The 15,316-nt window shown below is 35.7% G+C and overlaps 2 protein-coding genes across 4 annotated transcripts in view; one reads left to right on the forward strand and one right to left on the reverse strand.

The window, feature by feature from the left end:
* Window positions 1–615, reverse strand: part of LOC124370011 (ubiquitin carboxyl-terminal hydrolase 32) — a 142,720-nt gene extending 142,105 nt beyond the window's left edge. For 2 of the 3 annotated variants that reach the window (XM_046828286.1, XM_046828285.1), the window contains exon 1: window positions 412–615. In XM_046828286.1, coding sequence (XP_046684242.1) covers window positions 412–469 — 58 coding nt within the window. In that variant the 5' untranslated portion in view covers window positions 470–615. The remainder of the gene's footprint in view (window positions 1–411) is intronic. The other variant, XM_046828287.1, reaches the window with a different exon arrangement.
* A 3,383-nt stretch (window positions 616–3,998) lies between these two features.
* LOC124370013 (transmembrane protein 43 homolog) overlaps window positions 3,999–15,316 on the forward strand; it is a 34,917-nt gene continuing 23,599 nt past the window's right edge. The window contains exons 1-3 of the mRNA XM_046828288.1: window positions 3,999–4,129; window positions 7,781–7,912; window positions 10,690–10,928. Of these exons, the coding sequence (XP_046684244.1) occupies window positions 4,118–4,129; window positions 7,781–7,912; window positions 10,690–10,928 (383 nt within the window). The 5' untranslated portion in view covers window positions 3,999–4,117. The remainder of the gene's footprint in view (window positions 4,130–7,780; window positions 7,913–10,689; window positions 10,929–15,316) is intronic.

Raw genomic sequence — 15,316 nt, forward strand, 5'->3', positions numbered from 1 at the left:
CTTGCAGATTGTCTAAAACAGGTGTACCTGAATTCCCAACAGGCAGGTCTAACTTAAAACAGATTTACAATGTTTTTAAAGTTGGGCTTATATAATCAAAATAATCATAATTATTATTTACTATCATCTTTAGGTCTCAGTGTAAAGAATACGTCACCCTAATGACAGAATTTTGTTCAATTTTAGTTTCCTCAAAAGATGGGGGAAACCCATTTGAAAATCATGATCATTCCAACCTCACCTAGTTTATACCAAATATAAGATACGTTTCTTTAGCATTTATATTAAATATCAACCTTCTAATTAAACATGATTGTGTCTGTTATAGATAAATGCCTGTTAATTACTCGTCTAATTTATTACAGCCTATAAACCTACTCAATGGCTGATTCATAGCCTCAAAACCCTTACCTCTTTTTACAGCTTCTTCGTAAGTTATACATATTTGTTTTGAGTCCTTAGCCCCCATAACAATTTCCTATGAATAATTTGGTTTATTTGAATCCATAAAATTACTTTGAATCGCCTAGAAAACAACTCTTTACAACCAAATACATACTTTACACAACAAGCAAGCGAAAAGATTATTTAATGAATGAATTGAATAAATAAGAAACAAATATTTATATCAAGTCAGCTGATTCAAAAAGACGTATAGTTACAGCAGAAAGTCAGATATAGATCGCTGTTGGTTAATCTATTCTAAGTTAGTTGTGTTTCTATAGTACTATTCAAAGATTGTCAAAAAATGCAAGCAAGGTTGACCAAAGGTCTGACCTTTTAAACTTTTCCGTATATTAAAACATAACAAATAAGTATGAAGTATGAGTATGAGTGTATGGTGCAAAATACAATGCAGTATCACATGCTTTCTTTCATCAAAACAACCATAATATTGTATTGTGTTTACATTTATGTTGATTTTCACATTATTGCAAATTTGTTTACATATATTTTTTAATTTGTTTTCGTTAATAATTTGATACAGCTTCAAGATTTCCAAGTCACCAAAACATCTATTAATATGATGTTATTGCTCAAATGAATCACGTGAAAGTTTCAAAAGCTTTATATAGGGTGGCTATGAACAAGACATAATACACCATTATATGCGAGTAAACTTTAGAGGTATCAGATGAAATATTTTGAATTTGAGGTAAACGAATATAGTCATATACTAAAAAAGTTACTTAGAAACGGACGTCCAAATTTTGTATTTATTTATGATATCAACGGCAAAGCGAATTCCACAATGGAACAGCCGATGTGGGCATTTATTACAAAACAATTGTCAGAACAACTTCTAATACTATGGTATTAGTATTTCGTAGTAATGCTATGAATACTATACTAGATATATTTGGAATTTTACAATACACCATGTAACTTAAATAAATCAATTCCATAACAAACATTACAACATGCAGTTAAAACAAGTGAACAGAAAAAATATATAATTAATAATACCAATTTATCAACAAACTTGAACATCACGTGTATACAAATTACTCAATAAGTTGAATGTAGGCTAATGGCAATACAACAATAATAGGTTATTGACAATAAGAAGCATATGCAACAAATAAATAACGATACAAAAGTATAAAATGCTAAAGTTGTTGTATGTTGGTCTCAAGGCGTATTTGCTGGATATATATCGTTAGAATAATTAATTAGGGTGTATATTATGTTGATATGCATTTTAACGACAAGATGATATACAGCAGTTTTGGACTAAAGTATATATAATTATATATTTAGAATTCATTAAAATACATATTAATAGTTAATATATGTAAAAGTGATAATTTATGCTGACCTGGAGAAAAACTCAAACTAAAATTATTTCCTACTCATGTGCCATTGGAAAAATATATTTGACGAACTAAACAGTTGACTTGAATTGATATTATTTTTTTTTTTTTTTAATTAATGTAAGCCTTTCAAAACAACATGCCAGTATACATACAGGCAACAATAAAGTTTAATATAAGAAGTAGTAATAATTTACTGTTATTTCAAGAATTATAATAAAATAGTATAATAGACATAATAGACTCTAATCGGCTTATTTCAAATAAACAAAAACAATAAGACAGTTTACCTTGTGCCGGAATAATGTTAGCTAATTTATCTAATTTATTAAGGTCAGCAAGAGCACGTGAAAACGCTGGGTGAAATGAACGCTTTCATACTTAGTTATTAGTTATTTATTTTTGTAGTTAATTGTTACGTATTCTATTCAATAGAATATACTAACAATTTAAACTAAAGTAACAAAAAAATCAGTTGAACAGAAAACGCTTTAATGTAATTTAAACATTAAAAAATAAATTAATACAGATTTAAATTTTATAAAAACATACTAAAACAAAGAAGCTAATACCATGTCTTCATATCTTGGATTTATTAAACGACAAATTCTGAACCCTAGTCTCATAGGCACTTCTAGGTACTTTTTAATCTGTTAATTATCAACGACATGAAAACATGAATTTATTTTAAATAAGAAGACTACTATGTTTAAATTGTGTTATTGACAAAGGGTGGTTTAAAAGAACTTCAGAACTATTTACGATAGCAAATGTTCAGAATCCTATTAACACAAATAACTAATAAAATGTGTATACAAAATAAAGGGGCCGTCCCTAAATTACGTAACGCTCCACAGGGAGGGGGGTCAGCAGCGTTACGCATCGTTACGGGGGAAGATGGGAGGGTTTGGAGTTGCGTTACATAACTATTACAACTCAACTATTAATAGCTTGAATTCGTTCACAAAATTGTCCTCGTTCCCCCTAAGATTTTAAATTGGTATTATATTGTCCTCCCTTAAAAGCAATCAGAAAGAAGTCTGAATCCTCCATTTAAATGTCTCCTTAACAAGTAAAGCATTTTAAATCTCTTTATGTCAAGCGTTTTTTACCGCTTGAGTGGGGGTTTTCAACGTTTAAGCCATACGTTTACATTGTTTAATAAAATATTTGTTTGGAGAAACTGTATCTCTCACTTACCGCTCAGTTTTAAGGCCAATATTATACGGATTGAAAACCCATGAACGCAGAAACAGCAGAAAAGTTTGGGACCTACGTTACCTTCTTCTTCTTCTATGTGGCGGCATATTGCCTTGCACTTAAGCCTCAAGGGCCTTTTGCGCACCCCAGAATCACACCATGAGACCTATCAGTCTACGGTTTCAGTAGTTCTACAAACCGCCGAAAACAACCTATGAGGTTCACTCGGGGAAATTCACCACCCTTATCCAAACTACCAAAGATGGCATACAGCTCCCTTGCTATTGCAGGGCAACCAAAGATTTTCAGCAGTTTTCTCCTGTTCATCACACATTCTATAGAGCGGATCCTCCCGAAGGATGCCAACTCTATGAAGACGCTTCTTCGGGTGATCGTGTCCCGTAATCAGACCTATAATCCGAGAAGACACCGATCTACTTAGTGAGAGAAGGTCAGACGCCACCCTACGTTACATTACGATGCATACTAGACGAGCAACAATTTTCATGCCGACAGACGCGTTAATAAGCAAAAGTATAGAGTTTTCACCAAGCGACGCCTAAAATTCGGTGAGCTGTAAGTCCACGTATTTGACTATACGAGCCGAATTCTAGCAGAACGTCAGAGCGCAACGTTCTATGCATAATCCACACGTTTGGGATAATCCAGGATTGGACCACGGACAATGTTGGTGGCAATGTTACGTAATTATTTAGGGGGGTTTGTTTACAGTTATAAGTCCGTTACAAAAGGGAGAGGGGGTCTGAGTTTTGTGCTTCTTAATTAAGGGACGTCTCGCAATGTAAATTAAATTATTTTATTGCTCCAACTACAGAGAAGAGTCAATTAAAATTACCAAGCATCCGCAAAATAAAGAACAGCGATACAGTATGGTTAATAAGCAAAGTCTGCATCTATGCAATCATTGAGCCAGAAAAAAAATCATTCTGTAACTGACGCCTGTTTAACTGTCAGTTCCATGTTCCATCTTCCATCCATATTACTATATTACTACAATTACTGTATTTGTGTTGTTATGTATTGTGATTGACTGGAGGGTTTACATATAATAAAATATTTCAGAATAATTACAATATTCTCCTATGGCATATTATGTAAGTACTGCGTCGGTGATTATATGGGTATTTTACACAAGTCTAGACTTAATTCCCTAAAACTGTAAAATTATAATATAGAGTCAGTAGAGAGGTTAAACATTCCTAGTGAATTTAATAAGACAGTAGGCTAGTCTACTAAGATAAAGATATATATCTATTATATATAGTTTTAAAATAAGTACATTAAAATTTTATACAAAAGGGAGGAATCCAATAGGTACCACAATAGATGGCTAATAAATAATTACACAAATTTTAGATTGCTTAGTTATGGGTTAAATATTCAAATTTTAAAAATCTGTTGTTTGTTTAACTGATTTCTTCTAGGGCAAATATTTCCAATTGTGAGTGGTGTAGTACAGGTATTGATACCTAAGTACTATGTGTGAAGAAACAATTGAACTTTGTAGTTGTAAGCTAGTGATACTTTGCAGAAGATGATATCAGTGAAATCAACTAACCAGAGTTGCAAGCCATTGTTTTGACATTCTTGGCTTACTAAACTCATCACAAAATAAAACTACATATGGTTTTAACTCATTCACAGTGACATGACTCACCCATTACTCATATTACACTTTTAGTTGAGAACCCTACTGGTTTTTGTCCAGCCTACTGTATTTGCGAGATGTATATTTTAGAAGTGTTTTAACCGATTTAATAGGGAATTGAAATGGAAAGAACTATGTTTTATAACTTGTTTATGTATTTATTACAAGGTAAACACCATTTTACAACTGACAATAATGTACAATATGGTAGGACATAAAGAAATCTTATATAGTTTAGGCAGAAAGTTCAATTGTAACAACCAACAATTATAATCATGATAAAATCAAATTTAACAACATAGCGAACATGTTAAGGGGTTATGATCAGAAATAACACTGTTTTATAACATTGACAGTGGAAATAGCATTTTGCTGTTCTATTTATGTACTAGAATTGTCAACTCATAGCTTATCTAAGCGTAAAGTGGTCAGTGCTGAATCAATCAGAGTCGTTTCTACTTTGTACCTGGAGTATAAGTATAACATCCATTGGTCCATTGAATTCTATTCAAGTACTGTGCCAACTTCAATTTTTTAATATTTAAATATATTAAATCAGCTACAAATAAATAATATAATAAATTAGTGTGGCAGCATGTCAGGCTGTAAAACATAAATCCTTATCCCAAAAAAGTGGCACGGAAAAAAAACATTCAAACATGGACACAGAGACAATCTATAGACTCTTTATAAACATGGTACACGTAAAAAAATTCTGGACCCAAATGCAATAAAATAAAATTTTAACTGTTTTACATTGGTCTTTGGAGTAACCTTGGTAGCAACAAGAAAACATTTGAGTAAACAAACAGAGTATTCGGTAAAGTTAGCGATATGAAATTGTTCAGTAAATTTTCAACACGTGATGAATTTACTTTGTTGGATTTTTTGGTTTCATATATAGCTGGAACATTTGAACGTAACCTGTATTGTCTTATACATTATGTCAAGTTCTTTGATACTCATCTGTAACGATTTATAAATTAATGAAAGTTATGTTTTTGTATGACAGACATGTTTCAATAATTTAGTTGAAATTCCTTTCTGTTTCTCATCACAAGTACAATATTGAGATAAGCAGTTGAAACTGCTTCTTGTTGTACCGGAGATGGCCTCTCCTTTCTAGCTATCACTGAACTTATGGTCATAACATCTTGCCAGTCTAGTACAGTAAAGGTGCAGTGATTCGAGTTCTATTGTTCAAGGTGGTTTTGATAAAAATACAATTATAGAATTACAGCAATATAGAAAGTAATTATCATACTGCACATTAAACACATTGCTATATTTTCCTCACATTTTCTTCTCTGTTATCATCTTCTCACAATTTGTGTGCGTCATATAACCGTTCTTTGCCACCTTAAACTAATTTATACTGATAATTGTTGTATGTTTCCGCAAAGTTTGAATTTATTATAGCTCAAACCTCGAGATACCATCTGCCCCAATGAGCCTTAAATGATCAAAACTATATTTTACTTAGTTATATCTACTTTGTACGAGATATGGTAAATATCTGATCTTTTTTACATCTTGCATTTGGAACAACCCATTGACCCAAGTTCACGGTGGAGAGGGATTTTAGCAAGTAACCCATCACATGCTGGCAGCCCATTGCCTCCTCCTTTTCTTCTTCTTCTAAGGGGTGGCCTATTGCCGTGACAAGCCTCAAGGGGCTTTTGCGCACCTTGGAAGCACACCATGAGGCCTTTCAGTCAACGGTTTCAGCAGTTCTACAAACCGCCGAAAACAACTGATGTCATAGTATGAAGCTGCATATTGTACCATTGTATTCCACTTTGGCACAATGTATACATAAAAGATTTTGCTTTAAATTATATAAAAAACTTAGCACTTCTTAATTGAGCTGTGGTATTGATGAGACACAAAAGCCTCTGGTGATGAATATAAAAAGGATCCTCAAATTAAAAAAAAATAGTTACACGATTTAAAAATGTCTTCATTGGAGTGGGAGGAATCAGTTTATTGATGGAATTGAAACTGCTAGAAGAAATCTTGGAAACTTTTATTGTTTCCACGCAGCAAACTGTGAAATCCGTTGTGTAACTGGTAACGCTTCGGAGAGTTCAACGTCAATGTAGATTAGATATAAATAAAATGTGTTGTTTGAATTTTAACACTTTGGGGAGTTTGACATTTTAGAAAGTGAGTTCTGCAAAATATTCAAATTTTGATTTTAACCCTTTGGGTTTATAGAAAGTGAGTTAAGCAAAATATTCAAATTTTATTTCGCCGTTAATTGTTTCACACACAGTAAATGAGTGCACCTGTATTTGGTGGAGAGTATTACACATCAATTTCTATTGATATTGTTTTATATGGGCAAGAGGCTCCTTGGTTGTTACAGGGTAAAAGCAGCTAACAGTTCTTACTGGAAAACTATACTTAGGCTAAGAACTGGCTACGGTTTCCTCTCACAAAGCACAAGCCACTAGCCACTAGTGCTAGCGGTTAAATTCACTCAACATTTCACATCGCTGAACTACTCTTACATAATTTATTTTAAACACAGAATAATACCACCTTGTTTCTGGTATTATTCTTTGTATGAAAATCGCCTACTAAAATTAAAATACAGAGGAATTATATAGACTATATAGAAAGTAATCTTGTTTTTAGAAGTATTAAAAATATACTCCGGAATGTCCCATACAACTTTTACTCACTTTTACGAAGTACTTTTACGTCAATTAAAGAAAGACAATCTGGAATATCAGTACTATTTAATAACTAATACATGGAATATGTGAAGAAATGCATGGAACCTGGAAGAAAATCTACATAACCTCAGAAACTGTTTTTAAAATGAGTTGTGGAGACAGAGTAAAAATACAATCTGAATCTAGGAGAATTTTTAAGATGAACCATCACCTTGATAATGTTTCAAGCCCATTCTTGTACGCTATTCATTGACTTGTGGAGGGGAGTATTTCAAAGTTACCATTACAATAGAGTGATTCATCTTCAGAGCACAATAGAATATGGGATAAGCCTATTTTCCGGGCAGATGAATATGTACTTTGTTACAAAGCTATTTTATTATATTTAATAATTGAGACCATTTCATTTGTTTCAGACCTGTATTGGAAATAAAGTAAACGATGATCACAAATCGGAGTATCAGCAATCATATAGATGGATCAGAATGAGAGGCATCATTGGACTTTTGTCACTCATGTTTAGCGTTGGACTTCTGTACAAAAATGAGGTGGGCCTAGCACTTAATTTTGTTTTCAATCACCAATAACAGTCAATTAGGTTAATAATCCCATAGCTCGTGTATTGGCATATATTACAGTTTCATGAAATAAATTTAGTTCAATCTAACACTGGTTTTGGGATAGGTAAAATATTTACTATCAAATTATTTTAGTGTAAAGATAAAGCGTTCTTGCTATGATTTACAAACATTTGTAAATACCGTGGCAATTACATTTGTTATAATTTAATTATCTGTTATCTTTGTATTCATACAGTAAGTGTATAATTATGCATTTTATCATCTTTGAAGCTCAAAGAGGCATGCTCTGTGTTAGTTGTAGCTGTCGTACTGACCTAATCTGTGTGACATTAAAACACTATATTATTCATATTTAATTTTCATTTAGAAACTTTAGAGAACAACTTGAAATAACTTTCTACCAAAATAATCTAACTTCCACAAAAAAATTGTAAATTTCTGATATTACTTTGGATGACAATGGGATATAGAAAATCACATGTCACTTAAACGGAAAACTAAATTCATGTTGTTATGTAGTGTTTTTATATCTTAACAATGTAATGTTCTATTGGGCTAATAAATAAATCATTTAATTTAAAATTGGTTAAGAAACTTAAGAAATTCTGTTTCCTATATTTCCATAAACGCATGCTGGGGTGAATGCTACATCTAACATGAAGGTTATCGCTAATAAAAATGAAATGAAAACTCTATAAAATTGCTATTTTAAGTTTTGTACTTTGGGGACACCAACCACAAACCCTACTTATCAGACAAAACAAAAATCTCTTAACTTTCAAAAGGGGTTTCAAAAATGTTTCATTAAAATTTCATCCTAATTTGTTCGATACCGGTTTAATAAAAAAGATTAAGATCGTCTTATTTACTTCAAGCAGGGCAAAATTAATCCTTTGCTTTCCACTCCAAAACTGATCTTGCTAATTGATCATCCTTGATAAAGCGCAATAAAAATTCTTTATTGTTTTGGTGACCTGACTTGATTATGATATTCATTTGATTGAATCGGCTTCTACAATCTGAGTGGTTCAGATTGTTGTAAGCAAACAGAATTATTATAATAAATTAAATAATATCATATTCCTAAGTGGTTTCATTACGGCAAACAGTTAGCAAAAAGAGAAAATAATAAACTGTCAGGAAATCGCACTTTTGCCAATTTTCTATGTTGATAAAGAAAGTAGCCTATGAACAGCTTCTTTACCTGGAGGGAAATAATCTACTGGAGAAGCAGCATAATAGTTTTAGGAAGAAGAAAATTACAAAGTGGGCTTTAATTAAAATTGTATCTTTCAACTCAGTGTTAGCTGTAGGCCCCACAATTTTGGACTGTAATAAGATATTTGATTAGGGTTTGCCATATCACGGGATTTACCTGGAGATTACCAGATTTAGAAGGTAAAAATATAGCTCCGGTGAATTTGAACAAACACCTAAAATTCTTCTCTTTTTAAAGTTTTCCTATAAAAATGTGTTGTATAATGGAAATGTCTTGAAATTGTATTTTAAAGTGAAAAATACTATTTGTGTCTGCGATTTTATAACATCATGTACTGATTGCCAAAGCTACACCCACATTCCTTTTAAACTTAATACGTTATTATTATCGTTTGGCTGTAGTGGGTAACACTATTATCTTTCACCTACATTTAATGTTGATCGCTGAGATTACAAAGATTTACGGCATCGGCCAAATTGACACAAGTGAACCTAACATCATGTAGTATCATGTATATGATGTCTGAATAAAGATAAGACTTAAAGTATTAAATTTAGTTTAAGTAACAATACTAGTAACAATGAAGTTACATTTCTGGATGTGTTTGTTACAATCAAATATGAAATGGGATTCTCATATTGTGAACATATGTAAAAGGATTTCAAAAAGTACCTTTTATGATTAGAAAGTTAAAATTATCTGTTTGTGTAGATGTATTAATGACAGTTTGTCATGCATACATACAAAACCATTTATCGTATGGAATAATTGTCTGGGGCTGTGATACTAATGTAGGAAAGCTTTTAATTGTAGAAAAGAGAGTTTTAAGAATTATTTGTAATGTTAGTTGTAAAACTTATTGTCAACCTTTATTTAAAAGTCTTGGTATTCTAACTGTTCCTTCATTGTACTTAATGCAGCTGCTATTGTATATAAGAGCAAGTTTAGATTGTATTCCCACAAATAGCTCAGTTCATGACTATATTACCACACAGAGTAACTTTCTTAGGATTGGGCAATGTAATTTTCAAACAACCATTAAATCAACTTTTGAATTGGGTTAAAGAATATATAACTTGTTACCCAAAGGAATAAAATGTCTAGATGATAAAAAATTTAAACAGAAGTTAAAATCAGTGCTGATAGAATGTATATGCGATACTAAGGAATTTATAATATATTGCAATCACAATAAAAATTCAGTATTATAGCCTAGTTACGTGGCCTATGTCAGATGATGTGTTTTTTTTTTAACATGTGAACTTGACAATGCCATGCATGTAAATGTGTATTACGGCAATAAAACAAATTGATTTGATTTGATTTGAAAATTGGTTTGACTAACCGAATCAAGAAGCAATTGATGGTAGTGAGGACTACACATTTCAGCCATAAGTGTGTTATTGTGTCTGATTTAAAATATTTTAACACTTTTAGAGGGAATTTGGAATAGCTATTAATGTTTCAAAATATTGAACAGTTAATTCTGGATTTCTTTTCTACGATGGCCTATGATATATTACAGGTGTGGACAGTGGTACGCCAAGAGTTGTACGATAGTGTATCGAAGAGTGTTGTAGAGTTGGACAATAGAGGGGGAGTTGACCCGGCCAATGAAGGCAAGATTGTGTTTCTCCAAGGTCGTATTCAAGTGAACGAGCCGCTCACAGAGCCTGAGTATGGGGTCACTATAGGAGCAGTCAAGCTCAAGAGACGTGTACAGATGTACCAGTGGGTGGAGTTGCATCGACAACCGTCGTCATGGTATGGTTCAGTGATTTGTATAGTTTGAACTTTATCTTAGTTCAGTATTAAAGTGCAAAACACTTAATTGTTGTAAAAACCATGTTTACTGCATGAAACTCTGTGTGATTGTAACTCGGGAATACAACCTGTAAGGGCTATGTAGAAAGTAAACTCCAATTTCATTTAGCATGAGAAGTAGTACGAGGAGTTGAATGATTGTTGTATTATCGTGAAGAATAGAAGGACTGAGCCGGTTCAATACCTATATCTCCCCGGCTCATGTGTGTTTTATATAGTTTATGTGTGTGTGGTTTTTATTGGCTGCAGAGCCCACTGACCATTTTGAAGGCGTTTGGCCTTTCCGGGAGAGTGGTAGTGACTCCGAGCCGTGGTGTACAAGTTAGGAGTAGCTCCAGTTTTAATATTTTGTTTAATTAAGTGTTTGTTATAGTTTGCTGAGCTGTTTTTCCTTCTGACATGTGCGGCTAAGTTTACGGCCCCTCACTGATGAGGTCCAGGAGAGATTGAGTTGATTTTCTGCTGTCATCTCTCCATCATGCGTGGTCGCAGAGAACCTTCCGCTTTTGCGCTCTGCTGAAGGACGGCCACCATGATGGACATTTCTACTAGTCAACATCTGTGATACCCTGCCCATATTCTTTATTTATTTGTTATTGGTTATTGTTGCCATTCATATAGTTTATATTTTGTTTATTTTAATTTTAAGTTAGTTTTAGATATTATTTAGTTATTTCTTGGATTTCATTAGGAGCCCGCCCTTAGCCAAAGGATACCGGGTGGAATTGGCATTTCTTGTTTCAAAATTATGGCGTTTCTAATTTTTGTATGCAGTGCACCTGACGAGGATTGTTTGAGGTATACTACTGCAGGCACCTTTTATTTTTTTTTTTATTTATAGTATATATATATATATATATATATATATATTTATATTGACGGGATAGGCCTATGCTGTGTCTTAGTAAATGAACCTGAGTATACTGACCACGGTGTTCTTTTTTACCTAGTTTTTGTTTTTGATCCGGCATCCCGTTCGCCACCATTGGGCGCGCGCGCTTCCCTGATGGTTTTGCTGTGGTGTGCGAGCGGCGATGTACGGTACCAATGGTAGCAGAGCGTGGTTAGCTGCTCTCTCAGCTGTCTCTCAGTTCTGGTTTTGTTTGTTGGTGTAGGTTAGTGTTTAGGTAGGGGGAGGTTAGAGTACACAACTTTTTTTTTCATTAGGAGCTCGCCCTAGCACAGGATACCGGGTGGAATTGGTTTAGTGTCTTGCTTCCTGCAGACTTACCCTTTGCAGGGAGCAAGGGACTCTAAATTGCTTAACCGCTAAATTTATCTAACTGTACTCTACTTCTCCCCTATCAATGTGTTGTTTTGTTATATTTATTGCTTCTGTGTTTGTAGGTTGTGGTTAGTGTATATTTGCAGGGTATCCTTCTATTAGGTTAGCAGGTATTAAGTTCTTCACTTGGACCTCGTCAGTGTAAGCCTTTTGTGAGTTGAGTCCACTTAGGTTACTAAGTAATTGTTGCGTACGCTTTGTTGTTTATTGTTGTATTTATTTGTCTTAATTGTTTGGTATGGCGTTTTCCCTGGTGCCTGAACATCTACGCAAGCCCGAGTTGGTTTTTGAGGGTCCTGGCGAGAGGACAGAAGCCCGAGGGAGATGTGAGGGCATTAAGAGCTCAATTACGGCTTGTATAGCGTTGGACCGCAGCTGGAATGCAGAGTTTCCAAATTAACACAGAATTTGAGTTTTGTAAAACCCGAATGGAGGAATTAGAAGACGATATTAATTTTGAGTCACTTCCCATGTCCGGGTCAGCAAAGGCTAGATTGGCATCTCAGCTTTTACATTGGCGTGACAGAATAGTTTTACTTATGTCAGCTCCTAGTTTTAGGACTCTGATATTAAAAGTTGGGCTTTTTCGGCCAGTAACAAATTAAAACAAGCCTTAGATGGTTTGAGTGAGGTGCGCTCGGTGAAAGAGAAGGGGGTACTATTTACCGCTGTCACTCCAACGGAGGTTCCCACTACCATTACTTTCGCTAACCATCCACCGGCTCTTTCTTTCGAGCCTCCCATAGTTTTACTATGTCTCCGATGGGTAGTGGCCCTCCTGAAGCGGCTGGTGAGGCATCATCTATAGTTGTGCCTTCCTTTTCTAGCTTTGGCAAACTGCCCCATCCTTTGGGGAGTGTTTTAAACAACACTTCCCCAGAGTTGATGGACTTGACACTAATTTACTTATCCATTTCCCTTCTGGAAGTTTTAAGCTAAGAGAATTTCCTGGTATGACAGATGCCATGCTTATGGAGATTTTTAGCGCAGTTTTCCTTAAGGCCGCTTTTTTGATCGCCTTCTAGACTGCCTTAAGAGAGGTGCCACCTTTGACCAGTTCCACGCCGAGATCTTGGAGTTCTTTGTACCTGCTCGGTTAGGGAGCGCTTGCGGGTGGAACGCGTTTAAACCGTCCTCAGGCACCAGACGAGACGTTGAGCCATTTTGTCGGGGAGATACGGGATGTAGCCCGGTGTTTGCGCTTGAGCTTGAGCGAAACGGAGTTTGGTGAGCCTTATTTTTGGAGGGCATTAAACCTGAAGAACGCTCCCGTTTGATTTTTTGTAGCCGTCCCCGCATCTTTTGCGGATTTGGACCGCCTCTCCATCATCTCTAGAGGGGTTCAGGATGCGGATGATCAAAGGGAGGCCATGTCGAGGCATCTTCCTCACTTGCCTCCGGGGCCGGTCCATGCTCCGGTGCAGTCTGAGCCAGCAGCTGCTCCTTCCCGTAGGCAGCCTCCTACCTGTTATGGCTGCAAGCAAGTGGGACATAATAGAACCGTTTTGTCCACTTAATAAAAAAAACTAGTAAGCTTGCGGACGAGTAAGCCTGACTCGTGCCGTAAAGGTAATTTTGAGGGCAAATATGTACCTGATTTTGATGGAAAAAGGGTAGCTGGTTTAATACAGAACAGAAAGAAATAGACTTGGGGACAGTTATCATCGTTGGCCGAGAGGGGAGGTTGCTGCTCTGGCTGCGCAGGGAGTTAGGGCTGCCCGCTCAACCTGCCCACAACTGGATGTACTTGTGGGGAATGTGGTGCAGAAGGCCCTGGTTGATTCTGGGTCAGCACGCAGCCTGATTCTTTCTTTGTCGTTTTTTGAAGATCTAAAATCCTCTGGGCTAATAACGGCAGGTTGAGCCTAGTTCACTTATCTGCTGGACTGCTTCACGCACACCTTTACCTATTATCTGTAGTGCCCAGATTCACATCAAAAATTAATTATTTCTCTTGGGATTGGAGCTTTTTGGTGGCTAAGGACCTGACTTTTCCTTTCATCTTGGGAGCAGATTTTATCGGAAAAAACTGGCATGATTTTGGATTTGGCCTCCAGTCATGTTTTCTTTGCTTTCGCCAGGCGGGTGCTCGTTCCCTTTTCAGATGTCGAGTCTCGTGGGACTGCTGCCTTAGAGATGGAAGATAAGAGCTTGACTCCTCCTGACCAACTAGGACATCTTACGCCGAAAGAGGCTGAGGACATAAGGCAGATTTTGTTTCCAGTTTTCCTGAAGTCCTAACTGACAAACTGGGCACGACCAATCTCTTGGAATACGAGATTCGTCTTACAGACACCCGTCCTGTACGTTCCCATCCATATAAGCTTGCTCCGCCCAAGATGGAAATTCTGAGAAATATGATTGATGATTTACTTAAGAGTGGGGTAATCGAGCCGTCTTGCTCAAATTTTTCCAGTCCAGCGTTTCTAGTGCCGAAACCTAATGGGAAGTCCAGATTGGTCCTGGATTATCGAAAGCTCAATGCTCAGATAGAAATTGACTCCGTGCCTCTCCCCGATTTGCATTCTGCTTTCGACTGGTTTGGTAAGGCCAAGTATTTTCTCCATTTTTTGATCTTAATCAGGCATATCATCAGATTCCTCTAAAACACGAGTCTCGACCTCTCACTGCCTTTTGTGTGCCTTGGAATTTGTACCAGTTCACCCGAGTGCCAATGGGCTTGGCTGTGGGGGCCTCCAAACACTCACCAGACTCCTGGATTCTATCTTTCATGATGTCAAATTTAAGTTCGTGTTCAACTATCTGGATGACCTGCTTGTGTACAGTGAGAGTTATGAGGAGCACTTGACTCATCTAGAGGAAGTTCTAACTAGGCTGCGAGAGTCTGGCCTTACCGTCAATCCTGAAAAGGTGAGTTTTGCTCAGCCAGAAATATCGTTTCTGGGTCATCTTGTCTCTTCTCGAGGTGTTTGTATTGATCCAGAGAGAACCCAGGCAATCAGGAGTTTTCCTCCTCCTAAGGATGCCAAGGGGATTGCCCGTTTTGTGGGAATGATAAATTTTTATCGTCGTTTTTCATTCC

This window comes from Homalodisca vitripennis, chromosome X, assembly GCF_021130785.1.
Source record: "Homalodisca vitripennis isolate AUS2020 chromosome X, UT_GWSS_2.1, whole genome shotgun sequence".
Taxonomy (NCBI): Eukaryota; Metazoa; Arthropoda; class Insecta; order Hemiptera; family Cicadellidae; genus Homalodisca; species Homalodisca vitripennis.